General features: G+C 40.1%; 1 protein-coding gene across 1 annotated transcript in view; it reads right to left on the bottom strand.

The window, feature by feature from the left end:
- The window catches only part of LOC132815691 (collagen alpha-1(XXVIII) chain-like), a 238,398-nt gene that overhangs the window by 120,249 nt on the left and 99,893 nt on the right, over nucleotides 1-18,256 (bottom strand). Inside the window, exons 14-15 of the mRNA XM_060824756.1 lie at nucleotides 3,493-3,561; nucleotides 1,417-1,485 (exon numbers count right to left, since the gene is read on the bottom strand). Coding sequence (XP_060680739.1) covers nucleotides 1,417-1,485; nucleotides 3,493-3,561 — 138 coding nt within the window. The remainder of the gene's footprint in view (nucleotides 1-1,416; nucleotides 1,486-3,492; nucleotides 3,562-18,256) is intronic.

Raw genomic sequence — 18,256 nt, 5'->3', positions numbered from 1 at the left:
GCATTACTTGCTTGGTGCATTTGAACAAGACTGGAGATTAGAGGAAATCTCAGGGGCAGCACTGACATGTGAAGCTACCTGGCACTGAAGAGAACAGTGTTTTTTAAAAATTCAGTTGAAGGATACTGGCATCAATGGCTGTGCTAGCATTTTTTATTGCCTGTCGCTAGTATCCCATGAGAAAAGAGTGGTAGCTGCCTTGTTATGTTGAGAATGAGTAGTTTTGGAGTCCAGGTGAACATAATATTTTATTAGATATTTTACTAGAATGGGAGCATTCATTGAGGCAGTCCATGACAGAACAGCTCTTGAGAAGGAGTTTCAAGGACAGATCGGCAAAAGTGAAGAATTGTAGTTCCTTGTGAAATTAAGTGAGATTTGATGACACATCCCATCATTAATATCTGGGAAGAATTTGCTGAGAAATCCATGGGATCAGTCTTGATTTGCAGTTTAATGTGCATTGTGAGATGTTAGATCACATTTATTACCCACGTTTACCACATGTTACTTCTAGGTGGGAGAAATGAGTCGCACTTGGAACGTGATTATATGGCAGTTTCAACTTTGTACAGTAAATTAATTGTTGCTTATTTAAACTATTGGATTTTGTAGCATTTTTCTCTTAGTATGACCCCTGAATTTCACACTTTGTCAACTTTAAAAATAAAAGCTATTGGTCTCAGGACAGATCATAACTTAAATTGAGTGGTCTAGCCCAGGATCATATTAATAGAAAACTGCTGACCAATGGACTCAAGGTGGCTAAAATTTTGCTCCTGGCTGCTGGCCAGTTGCTACTTTTTACCTGTTTTTGGCGGGAGACTGACTGACAACATGGTCATAAAGCCTGGAATTTCAAATATCCCAGAATCACAAACTCGGGAAGGAATGTGTTTAGTATTTGTATTCACCTGGAACTAATTGATACCGAAGTGTACCAAGTGTTAGAATGTTACTGAAAAATGAGAAATTAGATCAGTTTTGTCCCAAAACATTCAAATCAACAGCTGTTGTCTAATAGTATTTAGGGAAGTAATTCTTGATTTTTTTTTGTCCTTAGTCCAAAAGTATTTCCACCACTCCTGGTGTATTGTCTTGGATGAGATTAAATCAGTAAAATAAAACAAAAGAACTGCAACCATTGGAGATCTGGAACAAACAAGAACAGAAATTGCTGGAGAAACTCAGGAGGTCTGCAGAGGGTAACACGAATGAAGATGACTCTTTTTTCTGAAGGTTCTTCATGGATGTTGCTGGCTTTCTTCAGCAATTTCTAAATCAGTGGTGGGTTTGATCCTATAATTATCCTGATCAGTATGACACTACAATGTATGTTAACCTAGAGACACCTTGAGAGTACTTATCTGGCTTTTTGAAACAATGATAAGAAAGGCTTGATGGTTTTTTTTCTACCTTGATACCTTTAATCCCAATTCCAGTCGGTCCACGCGAGCCTTTAGGACCTGTGTAGCCTGTGTGGCCCTATGAAAAAAACAAGGTATTTACAAAACCATTAAGTAAAAGCAAATCATATATCATCAGTATTGATCAGTGATTGATTTCTATCTGACAATAGGGTTGCCAACCCTTCAACGTTGTGCTGGTGTCTTTAAAAATTAAAGATTAATTGCCTGGACACTACTTCAAACGACAGAGGTAAAGCACCAAAACAGCATTAAAAACATGTCGCTTTTTCAAATAAGTTCTCTGGAAAATGTTAATTTATGAGTTATTTGAAATATTTGAGATGGAATATTAAAGGTTTTTAATGGGAAAAGATGTTAGGAGGTGAGACGTCATCTTATGAAAACTAAAGTCACAATTATCAGAACTGAGATTTGATTGTGATATCTCTCCACATTGCAACAAGAGATCTTCAGCAGATCTAAACTATTAACTAATAGCCTGAAATATTCCATGCATGGAATGCAGTTCATACTAACCTGATCTCAATGTCATGTTCTTTCGAGTATGGAATCCAAATTGACTCAAAATAAATTAACATATTTTTGACAATTGTTTTAGAATTCCCAACTCCAGTAATTTACGAAAATATAAAAGGTTTATTTGCAAGGTATATTTCCATACTTTGATTCTTACTTCTGCTTGTTTAACTGTAATGTTGTAAGTTGGGTGCAACAATGTTTAATAATAAAACTCTTAAAAAAGAAAGAAAAGTAGGAGACATTGTAATATCCCAGACAAACTCAGTACTGAATTGTTGTTAATGTTTCTGAAATCTTGGTAACTGGCCTCAAGTTCAACTAAAATTGTTCAACCTGTCTGTGAAAGAGGAATTGGACATTGATAATAACCAAAATACAAAACAAGATTAAGGAAAAAATAATGGAGAAAGCAAATAACTGTGAGAAATAGTTGGAAATTCTGGAGTGCATCCAGTAAAAAGAATCCTTCTTTTCCGCATGAACAGGGATTTATTATTTTAAACTTCTGTGTTTCCAATTAGGCTCATGTAATCTATTAATATATTTTGCAGCTTCTGGAATATTGTTTTACAAACACAATTCCCTTTCTACTCGACAAAACTCATTTTTGTCTCTAAGTACATGAGGCAAAAGAGGCCAGTGAGCTTTCTGTTATGCTTATGCCCTCCCAAGCCTTGTGTTTTTCACCTGTTTTAAATCCATCAGTCATCTCCTGAAGACAAAAAGTGTTGTCTGTAAAATTTAAAATCATATGTCATGAAGAATACTGAACGCCAAAAGACCCACAACTACGTTATTTGCTTGTTGCAAGCAGATGACTTTTTTCCTCGCAACTTTCTCCATTGATAATTCCCGGGTGGAGAAGTAACTGATTGATTAATGTGTGTTTCTGCATTAAATCGCTTTTGTTTGGAAATACATGGGCAAATGCATATTTGCTTGGTCTGAATTGTTATCTTGGTCTGAATTGTTATCTTGGTCTGAATTGTTATCTTGCATTCATAAAATCAGCACAGAAGGAGGATCATTTCCGGTTAATTGTTGTGCAAATTTAATATTCAATTTTTCTCAGCATCTGACGGTAATTCCCTATGTGACAATCAATGACAATCAACATTTGAGTGGGTTCATTTTCAATTTCCTCAACTTCTTCTAAATGAAGTGAATTATCCTTGAGTACAGTTCCAAGAGCTCTGGCAACAAAATATTCATGCACAATGTGTGATGAAATAAATCATGAGTATTAGTGGTCTACTTGACAACAGGGGACATTACAAACTAAACTTAACTTTTGCCTGCCACAAATTACACTTCCCAATAATTGGACAATAATCAAGAGTAGGAAATTTGGCCAATACCATCATCCTAAACCTGGAAGCACTGAAATCATATGTTCATTGTCCCAGTGAGATTGAAGAACTGATAGCTTGTAACTGGGCTCTCTCTGCTCAGCACAGCTCCCTATCATACCCTTCAATATGTTTGGTCGCCAACAAAAAAGGAAGCTTTCAGTGATTTTTTTGAAATTAAATTATTTTCTTACCTTTGGACCAGGAGCACCTTGCCCTGGTTGTCCTTTTTCACCCTTTACACCATGGTCTCCCCTGGCACCCTATGATACAGGACAAGATATAAAAGAGATATGACAGGTCCCTTGTTACCAGCTGCAATAATATTGTAGGCATCCCTGTCCAGTCCTATCTTTTTCAGAAATGGCAAATGAAACTGATAATGTTGCTACAACTGTTGTATTTTCATCACAAGTCTTGTCAATCATGTCACAATTACTAACTTTAGCTATTGATAATATTTTAATAAAGTTTAGCATATCAGTATCTCAGGTTCACATGAACCTGCAGACACCAGAGTTTAGAAGAATGAGAGGGGTTCTATTTGAAACATGTAACACTCTAACAGACTGGGGGAGACTGAGGGGTGACCTTATAGAGGTTTACAAAATTATGAGGGATAGGATAAATAGACAAAGTCTTTTCCCTGGGGTTGGGGAGCCCAGAATTAGAGGGCATAGGTTTAGGGTGAGAGGGGATAGATATAAAAGAGACCTAAGGGACAAATTTTTCACACAGAGGGTGGTATGTGGATGGAATGAGCTGCCAGAGGACGTGGTGGAGGCTGGTACAATTGCAATATTTGAAAGGCATTTGGATGGGTATATGAATAGGAAGGGTTTGGTGGGATATGGGCTGGGTGCTGGCAGGTGGGACTAGATTGGGTTGGGATATCTGGTTGGCATGGATGGGTTGGACCGAAGGGTCTGTTTGCATGCTGTACATCTCTATGACTAAGTCACTGATTAGATTCAAGTGAAAGCTAGATAATCTTTTCGATTTTAAAGGCATCAAGGGGTTTGGGGAGAAAGTGAAAATATTGCATTAAGACAGAGAATCAGCTATGACTATGTTCAATGGCAATTCTAGGCTTGAATTGCGTACTCTTGCCCTTAGTTTCTATGTTTCTATTTATAAAGTTCTGAGCCTAAACCTATGAACTGCAGGATAAGGCTTGGGATGTATCTGGTCATTTTAACCTGTTCATCACTATCATTTACTTTTCTAGTCAAAGAAATTCAAGTTATTATCACTCACTCTCATGAGTTATCCATAATTCCCAAACAGCATTGTTTGCATCTTCTACATTCTCAATAGAATGGGAGAGTAAAATGGATAGCTCTCGAAATCAGGCAAAAGGATCAAGTTGCTGATCATGCTAGAGAGAGTGAGAGCTTCTTTATGGCCAGTGAAAGTTAACCTGTGCTATTCAAGCCACATTGCACATTTTGTCTGCCTGGAGTAAAGGCGAGAGTTGGCCACAGAACAACTGAAGCAGAAACAGAAGTTGGTGGAAAAGCTCAGCAGGTCTGGCAGCATCTGTGAAGAGATCAGAGTTAATATTTTGTGTCCAGTCACCCTTCCTCAGAACTGATGATGGCTAGGAAAATGTTGGTTTAAATGCAGAAGATAAGATTGGGGAAGGGGTAAGGAGTAAAGAATGGGTGGGAATAGACCCCAAAGGGCAACAGGAACAGTTGGACAGACAAAGGAATTGATAATGCTCTGGCTAGGGGGGTGAACAGCTGTTAATGGAGACCTTTGGTGGCTAACAATGAGTAGTATGTAATGGTAGACTGTGTGATAACAAGGCCTGAGGTTTGTGGCAACAGCTGAAGTTCTGCAAGATCACAAAAATGGCACAACAGGTCAGAGAACGTTCCCCAAGTAATACTGTGCTCGAAACTTCATTGAAGCAGGTGTACTGGGAGAGACAGGTTTCTGTAAATAAAGCTTTTATAAATTAACTGTGCTATGTTAATGTATGAAGCAAGTTACATAAAGTCCAGCATGAATGAGCACTAAGAGACCTTGGTCAGATATTGTGATGGCCAGGTAATTGTTAGAACAGTGAAGGCTGGAGTTAAACATCAAGACACTATGGAATCCCAGACATAGCTGACTTTGTGGATATTGCCTGGGAAATTGAAGAATCTAATGGGAAATTGCCCTGCATTTGGAACCCTCAGAAAGCATATATCAAAGTTGGACAATTTGCAAGGCTCTGCCTCAATTAAGTTAATAGTTACACAGGACATGTTTAGAGAATTAAAATCCAAGTATAACTCCTCGGTATCTATTCAACTGACCTCCAACTCAGGATTGGAGTGCCAATCTAACTGTGATCCCTGAAAAGACGTCAGGGAATTTAAAAGGTGTGAGGATTCAGTACAGTAAAGGAGCAGATGTTCTGGGTTTTTTAAAACAGGACAAGGAATGATCAAAAAGACAAAGCTGGAGACAGGGCTGACAGCAAAATCCAACGGTTTGAATTGGGAAAGCAGATCAGTGATTTATTGATACCTTTTAAGGGTTTACAAGAGCCAATAGGTTAAATGGTTATGGAGAGTGTTTAAACACTGGGTTAGTGAGCTTAACCAGATCAGCCTCACTATCACTGGATTCACAACTCAGCAAAATTAAACATTCATAGGCCCTCAAAAGTGTCAGGGAATTAATATACTGGCAGGGAGATGTGCTAGAGCTGCTCGGGAGGATTCCAACTAATAAGGTGGGGACACGGTGGGATCAAGGGAAATAGTGTGGAAAGAGATCAATCTGAGACTGGTACAGTTGGGAAAGGGAGTGAATCAAACAGTCAGGGCAGGAAGGAACAAAGCAGAGGACATGGTAGGACTGATAACTTAAACTGTATTTACTTCAATGCAAGAGGCCTAACAGGGAAAGCAGATGAACTCAAGGTATGGTTAGGAACATGGGACTGGGATATCATAACAATTACAGAGATGTGGCTGAAGGATAGACAGGACTGGTAGCTTAATGTTCCAGGATACAAATGCTATAGGAAGGATAGAAAGGGGGCCAAGACAGGAGGGTGAATGGTATTTTTAATAAGGGATAGTATTACTGCTGTACTGAGGGAGGATATTCCTGGGAATATATCCAGGGAAGTTATTTGGGTAAAACTGAGAAATATGAAAGGGATAATCACCTTACTGGGATTATATTATAGACCTCCTAATAGTTAACGTGAAATCGAGAATCAAATTTGTAAGGAGATTTCAGTTATCTGCAAGAATAATCGGATGGTTTTGAAGGGAATTTTAACTTTCTAAATATAGACTGAGAGTGCCATAGTGTTAAGGGTTTAAATGGAGAGAAATTTATTAAGTGTGTACAAGAAAGTTTTTTGATTCAGTATGTGAATGTAACTACTAGAGAAGGTGCAAAACTTGACCTACTCTTGAGAAATAAGGCAGGTCAGGTGACTGAGGTGTCAGTGGGGGAACACTTTGGGGCCAGCAACCATAATTCTATTAGCTTTAAAATAGTGAAGGAAAAGGATAGACCAGACGTAAATGCTGAAGTTCTAAATTGGAGGAAGGCTAATTTTGACGGTGTTAGGCAATAACTTTCAAAGGGGAAGGTAAAGGGATGGCTGGAAATTAAGAAGCCTTCAGAAATGAGATAACAAGAATCCAGAGGGTGGATTCCTATTAGGGTGAAAAGAAAATCTGGTGGGTGTAGGGAAACCTGGATGGTGAGAGAAATTGAGGTTTTGGTTAAGAAAAAGAAGGAAGCCTATGACAAGTGTAGACAGGAGAGATTGAGTGAATCCTTAGAGTATATAGAGAGTGTACCTAAGAGGGAAATCAGGAGGGCAAAATGGGGATAAGATAGCTTTGGAAAATAGAGTTAAGGAGAATCCAAAGGGATTTTACAAGTACATTAAGGACGAAAGAATAACTAGGGAAAGAATAGGGACTCTCAAAGATCAGCAAGGCAGCTTGTGTGTGGAGCCGCAAGAGATTGGGGAGATACTAAATGAGTATTTTGTATTAGTGTTTACTGTGGAAAAGGACATGGAAGATATGGAATGTAGGGAGATAGATGGTGACAGCTTGAAAAATGTCCATATTACAGAGGAGGAGGTGTTGGATGTCTTGAAATGCACAAAATTGGATAAATCCCCAGGACCTGATCAGGTGTGCCCAATAACTGTGGGAAGCTAGAGAAGTGATTGCTGGGCCTCTTGCTGAGATATTTGTATTATCAATATTCACAGGTGAGGTACCTGAAGACTGGAGGTTGGCTAACGTGGTGCCACTGTTTAAAGAAAAGCCAGAGAGCTATAGACTGGTGAGCCTGACTTTGGTCATGGGCAAGTTGTTGGAGGAATCCTGAGGAATAGGATTTACATGCATTTGGAAAGGCAAGGATCGATTAGGGATAGTAAGCATGACCTTGTGTGTGGGAAATCATGTCTCACAAGCCTGATTGAGTTCTTTTAAGAAGTAACAAAGAGGATTGATGAGGGCAGAGCAGTAGATGTGATCTATATGGACTTCAGTAAGACGTTCGACAAGGTTCCCCATGGGAGACTGATTAGCAAGGTTAGATCTCATGGAATACAGGGAGAACTCACCATTTGGATACAGAACTGACTCAAAGTTACAACACAAAGGGTGGTGGTGGAGGGTTGCTTTTCAGACTGGAGACCTGTGAACAGTAGTATGCCACAGGATTGGTGCTAGATCCACTGCTTTTTGTCATTTATATAAATGATTTTGATGTGAACATCGGAGGAATAGTTCGTAAGCTTGCGGATGACATCAAAGTTGGAAATATAGTGGACAATGAAGAAAGTTACCTCAGATTACAATGGGATCTTGGTCAGATGGGCCAATGGGCTAAGGAGTGGCAGATGAAGTTTAATTTAGATAAATGTAAGGTGCTGCATATTGGAAAAGCAAATCAGAGCAGGACTTATACACTTTATGGTAAGGCCCTGGGGAGTGTTGCTGAACAAAGAGATGTTGGAGTGCACATTCATAGCTCCTTGATAATAAAGTCACAGGTAGATAAGATAGTGAAGAAGGTGTTTGGTATGCTTTCCTTTATTGGTCAGAATATTGAGCACAGGAGTTGGGAGGTCATGTTGCAGCTGCACAGGACATTGGTTAGGCCATTTTTGGAATATTGCATGCAATTCTGGTCTCCTTGATGTTGTGAAATTTGAAAGGGTTCAGAAAAAATTTACAAGGATGCTGCCTGGGTTGGAGGATTTGAGCTATAGGGAGAGGCTGAACAGACTGGGGCTGTTTTCCCTGGAGCGTCATAGGCTGAGGGGTGACCTTATAGAGGTTTATACAATCATGAGGGGCATGGATAGGATAAACAGACAAGGTCTTTTCCCTGGGGTGGGGGAATCCAGAATTAGAGGGCATAGGTTCAGGGTGAGAAGGGAAAGATACAAAAGGGATTTAAGGCACAACTTTTTTGATACAGAAGGTGGTACGTGTCTGGAATGAGCTGCCGGGGGAGAGGTGGAGGCTGGTTAGCACTGCTGCCTCACAGCGCCAGAGAACCGGGTTCAATTCCCGCCTCAGGCGATTGACTGTATGGAGTCTGCACATTCTCCCCGTGTCTGCGTGGGTTTCGTCCGGGTGCTCCGGTTTCCTCCCACAGTCCAAAAATGTGCAAGTTAGGTGAATTGGCCACGCTAAATTGCCTGTAGTGTAAGGTGAAGGGAGGAATGGGTCTGGGGGGGTTACGTGTTGGTGTGGATTTGTTGGGCCAAAGGGCCTGTTTCCACACTGCAAGTGATCTAATCTATTAAGCTTTTCAATAGCATTGTTATTGCAATTTATTCTTTCTTTGTTGTATTTTAACTACAGTGGATGAATAAAGTGTGTTTTGCTTCTAATCTGGTAGTTGGACCAATCAAATTGCATCTGGAACATAACACCTTACATTTACCTTTAAAATAAAATAACGTTGGGATCCAGTGTGTCTTCTGAATGTTTTGAGGGAGTTTGGTCTGGTCTATAACTATAGACCAGTTAGCTTAATGTCTGTTATTGGAAAAATACTATAGTCTATTACAAAGAATGAAATAACAGAGTGTTTCAAATATGTTCAAGCAGTCTAGCATACTTCATGAAGGGGAAATCATAAGTAGCAAATTTATTAGAATGCTTCGAGTGGGTAGCTATCAGGATATAAAAAGAGGAAGTGGCGGATGCTACATACGTGGACTTTCAGAAGCATTTGATAAGGTGTCATACAAGTCATGGAGTCATAGAGATGTACAGTATGTAAACAGACCCTTCGGTCCAACCCTTCCATGCTGACCAGATATCCCAACCCAATCGTGTCCCACCTGCCAGCACTCGGCCCATATCCTTCCAAACCCTTCCTATTCATATACCCATCCAGATGCCTTTTAAATGTTGCAATTGTACTAACCTCCACCACTTCCACTGGCAGCTCATTCCATCCACATACCACCCTCTGCATGAAAACGTTGCCCCTTAGGTCTCTTTTGTATCTTTCCCCTCTCACTGAACGTATGGTTCAGTTCTGGACTCCCCCACCGCAGGGAAAAGACTTTTTCTATTTATACTATCCATGCCCCTCATAATTTTGTGAACCACTATAAGGTCACCCCTCAGCCTCTGACGCTCCAGGGAAAACAGTCCCAGCCTATTCAACATTTCCCAATAGCACAAATCCTCCAACCCTGACACCACCGTTGTAAATTTTTTCTGAACCTTTCAAGTTTCACAACATCTTTCTGATAAGAAGGAGACCAGAATTGAATGCAATATTCCAACAGTGGCCTAACCAATATCCTGCACAGCTGCAACATGACTTCCCAATTCATATACTCAATACTCTGACCAATAAAGGAAAGCATACCAAACAACTTCTTCACTATCCTATCTACCTGCGACTTCACTTTCAAGGAGCTATGAACCTGCACTCCAAGGTCTCTTTGTTCAGCAACACTCCCAAGGACCTTATCATTAAGTGTATAAGTCCTGCTAAGATTTGCTTTGCCAATAATGAGAAAATAACCTATGGTGTTGGAAGTAGCTTATTATCATGGAAAATTTGCAAACTAATAGAAAAGACTGTTGGCATAAGATGGGCATTTTCTAGCAGTGTGCCACAGAGATCACTGCTAGTACCACAATTATTTGCAATATATATGTTAATGACTTAGATGAGGAGAGAGAATGTACTGTAGCCAAGTTTGGAGGTGACACAAAAATAGGTGGGAGGGCAACTGGAGAGGATGACACAAAAAGTCCGTAGAGGAGTATAGAACTAATTAAGGCAATGGGCAAAAATACAGCAGATGGAATACAATGTGAGGAAATGTGAGATCATGCACTTTGAAAGGAAGAATATAGGAGCTGAATATTATTTAAATGGTAAAAGACTGCAGAAAGTTGTAGAACAGAGCGATTCGGGAGTCTTCATCCGTGAATCACAAGAAGCTAGCATCCCAGTTCAGTGGGTAATTGGGAAGGCAAATGGATTGTTTGACTTTACTTCAAAGTGACTAGAGTATCAAAGTAGGGAGGTTTTGCTAAAACTATAAAATGTATGAGTTAGACCACAGTGGAATATTGTGAACAGTGTTGGTCCATTATCTAAGGAAAGACATACTGACTATTGAAATCAGTCCACAGAAGGTTGGTTTAGCTGATAACAGGCATCTTTTGAGGATAAATTGAATCAATTGGGCAAAGCCATTGGACTATAGAAGAATGAGAGGCTATTTATTGTAGACATACAAAATTCTTTGGGAACTTGACAGGTAGATGTGGAAAGGTTGTTCCTCCTTGTGGAAGACTCTAGGACCAGAGGGCATAATCTCAGAATAAGGGGTCACATATTTAAGACGGAGATGAGGAAGAAATTCTTCTCTCAGAGAGTAATGAATCTGTAAAATTCTTTACTGCAGCGAGCTGTCAAGACTGGGTTTTTCTGTATATTCAAGGGTGAAATAGACAGATTTTTAATCAATAGGAGATTCAAAAATTACTGGGAAAAGACAGGAAAGTGATAAAGAATTGAGGGTTATGGGGAAAAGTTGAAGCGACACAAAAAAACTCCAGATATCAACAAAAGTTTTTAAGAAGTATGAGTTATAAAACAATTTGCAGTTATAGGTATGAGGGAAATTACTTCATAGACTAATCCCTCTGTTAGACCATATTTTACATTCATGGGCTTTGTAGAATTAAGTAATTATGTATTCTAAAGCTCAAAAGAAATTATGTAACATGTTCAGATTGCTTTTCAAATATGCCTACCATAACTCCTATCAAGGACACAGTTCTAGTTCTTCATAGACAGTTACACTAATTAGGAAGTTGCTTTAAGTGAGGCACCAAATTGATTAATGGAGGGACAGAAAAAGAGAACGGTATCTTTGTCACTATAGTCATGTCTCAAAGAGCAGCTGTTCTGGTTGTTCATCAGACATGACGACATTTTGGCATTCTGCGTTCAATTTTATGCCAAGAATGAGACATTTTATTAAATGAAATGTTCCTAGCTATTGCATGTTGTTATGGCATATTTAGTAGAAGTCCCTTTGTGGCATGATGATGTACAGTGGGGGCATTAAGCTTTCAGAATATTACTTTAAATTCAAAATTTTTAGCATTGGCTGTGAATAGCTCGAGTCTCAAGGACTATGCCTGAAACTCATTTGTCTTACACCTTTCTAAGCAGTGTTATGATAACCTACCACTACTTTATATGGCTTATGCTGACCACATTCTGCCCAGCCTGCACACTGTTGTTGCATCAGAAAGGCACATGTAGATATGACCCTGAATAGGTCAAAAAGACTTTGAATTGGTGCTATCCTGACATTGCAAAGTTGAACCAGCTGATCTGACATCAGGACTAGAACATGCCCCAAGCAAACCTAACTCACAAATTGATGCTTAATTCAACAAAGATCAGGTATCCAGCTATAAGATGGGTCCTGAATAAAAAAGCCTTTCCACAAATTTCAGGTGAGTAACTTTAGGTATGGGGGTACAGTGGTGGGGATGTGGGCAAGCATTGTGCTGGGTTCTTGGTGATGATTTTCTTTTCTGGTAGATTGTGATTGCAGCCAATACAGAGAGAGGTACAATCTGAGCAGGTAAGAAGGCAGTTGTTGCACTGCCTCTTCTTCCATAAAATGGTAAGAAAATAAAACTAAGATTGCAGATACAAAAGCTCAGACAAAATAAATGAAGGGGTGGATCAGGAGGAGAAGGAGAGAGAAGAGACAATGAGGAGGCATCCTGATCTCCTGAAAGTGAACAGACTGTGAACAGAAGTAATGATAAGACTGTGCTTCTACTTAAAATAATTTTCTCATTTCAAGATCTGTGCTTTAACTACAGTCACGGAAATCACAATGATGCAACTAATCACATGACTCTGTCACCAATAAGAGAAAAGGTACTAGCTTTAAAATGCTCCAAAAAGTGAGAGGATTTGTTGAGAGAGCTTTACTTGTGAACCCACCACATACATATATATGTAAGAGTGTTACATTATATGAGGATTTGAAGAGTCTTATTTCAAGATGAGGAGCATGCAGCCTCTGATACAGTGTATCCTGAGATCTGAACCTACATTACCCTACCATTCATCATGTATTCCCTTGGCTTGTTTGTCCTGCCCATCACCCTCATTCCAGAGGAGGCCACATCAGCAGATCCTGTAGGCTGGCTCTGAAGTCAGCATTTGGGTAAGTCTCCATGGTCGAGAGAAATGCCCAGCAGTGCAGGAGGAAGGCAAGTGACCTTCTCCCCTCCACAAAGGTCACTGTTACCATCTTCTCTCTGATACCTAACACTCACTCTATCTTTGTTACTGCACCCACCTATCAACAAGACCTAGTTTTATGCTTACACTATTGTGTATAACTCTCACCCAACCCAAGCCCCCGTCTCACAGCACTAACCCTAAATGGCCTCTGCACTGCTCAGTCATCTCTTCCCACCTACACCAATGCTTACAGCTGTGCCACAGACCTTTACCTCATTCAATCCCTCATTTTGTCTCAGTACAGGTCAGAATGACTCATAATAGGGCCAAAGGGGCCAGGAAGGAAGGTGGAAACCTGACTTTTAGCTCCTCACCCTGATGAGGAGAGGATCTTAGCGTTGGCTGACAAAGGTGGGGACTATTCCTGTGGGGACTCAGTAACCTCCATGTATTGGTAATGAAGAAAGACACGTCGTTCATTGTGGTGCTGCTGTTAGTCCCACTACACATTTAATGTTAACATGCCACAACTTCTACCTCTTGGTTGTAACATTCTCTCTTTTGTCTCTTGCAGGTACTAACAGGATATCCATGGACCTTAGCAAGATGGCTGCCCCACACGACACAGCCTCCTCCATCTCTGAGGAAACAGCATAGGTGCTTTAGAGGAAGCACCAACGAGGCAGCCTCCTGCACACACACCAGCTTAGGCATTGACACCTTGGTGGAAAGGTTACCAGATTAGAGTCAGGATCACATCACTGACATGTCTTCACAACTGATTGAGGAAGAATCACCTCAGGTCACTGGCACTGGGAAAACTGGCAAAGAAGGCACTTACAGCCCCAGGCAAGGGGAGAGGATCCCGTGGTGTCATCGTCAGGGACTTGATTGTCTTGCACCAGACAGAAGCAGCAGGCAGGTTTGTAGAGGGCATTAGGCAAACTGATTTAAAAGTTGCAGGTCTTCAGCAATGCTGTTGGAACCCTATTGCGTCAGATCCTGTTTGCATTCCTGTAATTTCCTGAACTGGCTGTACTAGATCCACACAAGTGACCTTGGAATGGAGAGGTACAGACCTCATGACTGTGACCAGCCTGACCAGATGCCTGTCTGTGCCCAAGCCCATGGCGTGATATCAGAGGCTGCCCTTGACTCCTACCTTAATGGTGTCTGCCTGAAGTTAACTGAGGACTACTTCCCTTGGACTTGAAGATGTGACCATTTGTTTGCATTTGTCTGCATTGTGTCTGCTGTAGTGATGCTGGCATGAGGTTGACATAGCACGATGCAGTACAGCAACATGTCCATCCCTTTGACTGTTCACCAGCGAGTCAAGCTGCCTGTTTTAGTGTCTACACCAAACTTCACGACAAGGCCTGAAGGTCACACTGCAGCCTCCAGAGTAGTATTGTGGAACTAGGAAATATGATCCCTCATGTGTGTGCCATTATGATTCATAGAGTTTCCCAGGTTGAATTCCCCGTAGATTATAGTTCAGGGTTCACCCTCTCTTTAATAGAAATGTACAGCATGGAAACAGACTCTTGGTCCAACTCGTCCATGCCTATCAGATATCCCAACCTAATCTATTCCCATTTGTCAGCACTTGCCCCATATCCCTCTAAACCCTTCCTATCATTACCCATCTAGATGCCTTTTAAAATGTTCTAATTGTACCAGCCTCCACCACTTCCTCTGGCAGCTCATTCCATACATACACCACCATCTGCATGAAAATGTTGCTCCTTTAGGTCCCTTTTGTATCTTTCCCCTCTCACCCTAAACCTATGCCCTCTAGTTCTGGACTCCCCCACCCCAGGAAAAAGGCTTTGTCTATTCATCCTACCCATGCCCCTCATGATTTTATAAGCCTCTATAAGGTCAACCTTCAGCCTCCGACACTTCAGGGAAAACAGCCCCAGCCTATTCAACCTCTCCGCATAGCTCAAATCCTCTAACCCAGGCAACATCCTAGAAGAGAATTTATCAGGAGAGCAGCTGGCTTCACCATCTAATCTACAAACAATGCTGTGAGCTCCCCCTGCAGATCCATAAGGAGAGTAAAGAAGCAGAGTTGGAGCTACTTGGGTCAACAGCAGAATCACTGCGACAAGTGGGTGTATCAGGTTTGTTTGCTGCATATCACAATCTGAATGGGTATGGCAAGGTCATAAGTTGCAAGCCCCACATCCAAGAACTGGGAGTCCATATCAGTAATAAGCACAGACAACCCAAGGTTAAATACAGAATAAAAATTGCTTTTGTTTGCTTCAATGTGAAGGAGCACATACACTATGAAGTAATGCACTCACTTTGCTACAGCACCTGTCTGTGGTCTTTCTGAATGAAGCACTATGCATTCCAGCTTCTATCAACATATCTTTCAACAGACAAGATCCTGTCTGTTCAAACTCAATGCATAATATTTTTGCAAAGCATGGTTGCATACTATATGATGTTATTTATTTAACTTCAACATATATTCCATAAGTTTTCACAGGAAAGGTTTCTCAGAAAAGCTCGAAGCATGTTGGGAAGAATTTATGCTCCAACTAGCTTTCAACACAGTTCTTTTTTACTAAACTCCTGTTCAGTGTTTTGTCATCATTTTAACATTATACCCGCTTATTGCCATTTCACTCATCAATGCATTAACTTTGAATAATTTACCTAATTATAACTTGAAGGTATACATTAGGTCATTCTTTCTCAGGAGTAAGAACATATGCCAGTTTAGGAATTCTCTTATTCTATAACAGTTTTCTAGAGGTGCAAAGAAACAATCACTGAATCTGCATTGTAACTACAAAATATTTGAAGCAGAATACATTCAATGGTTAAGTTATAAAGCATGGGCAAGTACATAGTGCACAAATGAACAAAACAACATCTTAAAACTAATACCATTTCCAAGGGGTGTTGGAATCCACAGTCTGCGGGAGGAGTGGGGAGCTGTTGTATGAATAGATGACTTTTTAAGTGTTCCATTGGGTGTGGTAACCGTGGTTTCAAAGTTTGTTTTATGATTCAGACTGAAACTGAAAGGGAACCTGAAACAGGTTGAAATTGTATAAAAGGCATGGTGTCCATGTTCAGATTACCTAACAATATAGTGCAGGAAAGTTGAAGAAAATGAAGGCTGAATCCTAGAGCTGACAATGGATAAATGCAAGGTTGTTACAGTTGCTTCTGTTACTTAAAGTAATTGACGCACAACACTTGGCCATACAGTGGATGGCTGTCACTTAAGGTTGAAGTATAGCTAACATTGATGAATCCAAGCTATCAAGACTATTATAAGCAGAGTGGAGGAGGTTCTGGAAAAGTCTGCCTCTTTGTTGAATGTTGAACTAATGGAACATGATCTGGAACGCAATTTGGATATGAATCAGTGGCTCAATCTTTGAAGGAACAGAGGTAGGATATCTGACAAAAATCAGATACTTGAGTTAACCTTTGGTTAAAATGTTGCCACATATATTGAGCGACTTACCTGGTAATTCTGTGAGATCTACTTTTGTCCTATGTTATTTAACGTGCAACATGTCAAATGTCAAAACTTCACATTCAGCTGAGTTTGAATTTTGGAGTAAAGATTATAAGAAGTGAAAACTTATCTATTGGTTTTGTAGTTTGGGTTTTTTTGGTAAATTCATTTTTTTGATTAGTTGATCTCCACAGGAATCAGAACAATGGATTTGTGATAATGATCAACATTATAGGCCATGACGAACCCAAACAAAACAATTCACAGCAAAACACTAAGAATTTCAATACAGACAAATGTTTTCTCTGCCAGTGCTTTATGTTTTCCATGAGTTGGGGAATCTCCTGTTCTGATGATAAGCCAAGATTTTTCTCTTGCAGGACTGTAAGCAGCAGAATGGGCATAACTGATCTGGTCCTGACAGGTCTTCCAGAAACAAATTTGATTAGTTTTGGCAACTCCCCGCAGTAAGCCTCCCTGGGCTTGGCAGTTCACAGTAGTGGAGGAGAACATGGGGACGGAAATTGGCTGGCAATTTAGAAACTGATTGGCTGCTGCACTTTGAAGGGCCTGACTGCCTTCATTGTATCATGTTGTTGGTTCCACCAACAATCAATTATCAATGTCCTTGTAAATCAATTTGCTTGTGCTATCAAAGAAGATTTAAGTTAATCTGGAGGGAATGGGAACCTAGTCATAACATTAGAGAGGAAAAACAAGGTGTACAAGTAATACAGGAAACAGGATTCTCAAAAGGATCATGCTCATAATGCTCACACACTACACATGGAAAGCAGGGCCGTGACACTGTGAATCCCTGGAATCCTGTCACTGACTTGTGAGGGAATCAGCAACCCTTGTTTGAAAATGGGTACTTTTTGTTGAGAGAATCCTGTTTGCATTTTGAATTCATAATAAAACAATTACAACCCTTTGAGCGTTTCTTTGACTAAACTAAGTTATAATATTAGCTAATAAAATAAATTAAATCACCTACAAATTTGGGTGAAGCAGAGTTTCAAGAAAGCCAAAGAGGTTCCTATGTAATCTGATTGGCCTACAATTGTAGTTTTTGTCAAAAGTTACGAAAACACAATGATGCAGAATATAGGTGAAAAATATCTTTCTTTCACAATGTGTTATCTTCTAATAATGGCTTGAGCTTGTATAGTAAAAGGCATTGAAAAATGCTGGGAATTACTTCTAGAAAAGCTCAGTCATATTTCTGGATGCAGTATGCTGCCTTCAGATGACATATTGTCAAACATGGTTGAAGCATGGCCAAGTTGGTGGGAGGCAAGAAAATCTTTTCACTTCACATCACAGTTTTCTGCTTGCTGTATCAACTTCACTTTGTCCCCATTAAAAACACTTTTAATCTACCCTCAGGTTTAGCCGTATTTGCAGGATTGGAATGATCTCGATATCGAATGATAGCTTGCATGATTTCATGCTTAACCTGGCCTATTTCCACTCCAACCAGTCGATGCAATCATATGGCAAGCATCCACAAGTTCAGCTAACCTGGAGTTATCAGTTACCAAACTGGAATGTTAGTTTATCACAGGAGTCCTTGTATTAGATTTCCTATTCTGCCAGTAGAAATACTGATAATTTTGCCGCAACTAGATTTTCAGTTGATCTTAATTTGACTAATCGTGATTTCACTGCAATTCATTCTTTTTCATTGTATATTCCACAATTTTTTGGCTGGCTTG

The sequence above is a fragment of the Hemiscyllium ocellatum genome, chromosome 5 (genome assembly GCF_020745735.1).
Source record: "Hemiscyllium ocellatum isolate sHemOce1 chromosome 5, sHemOce1.pat.X.cur, whole genome shotgun sequence".
Lineage (NCBI taxonomy): Eukaryota > Metazoa > Chordata > Chondrichthyes > Orectolobiformes > Hemiscylliidae > Hemiscyllium > Hemiscyllium ocellatum.
The sequence above is the reverse complement of the archived record's forward strand: the minus strand, read 5'-3'. Positions and strand labels throughout refer to the sequence as shown.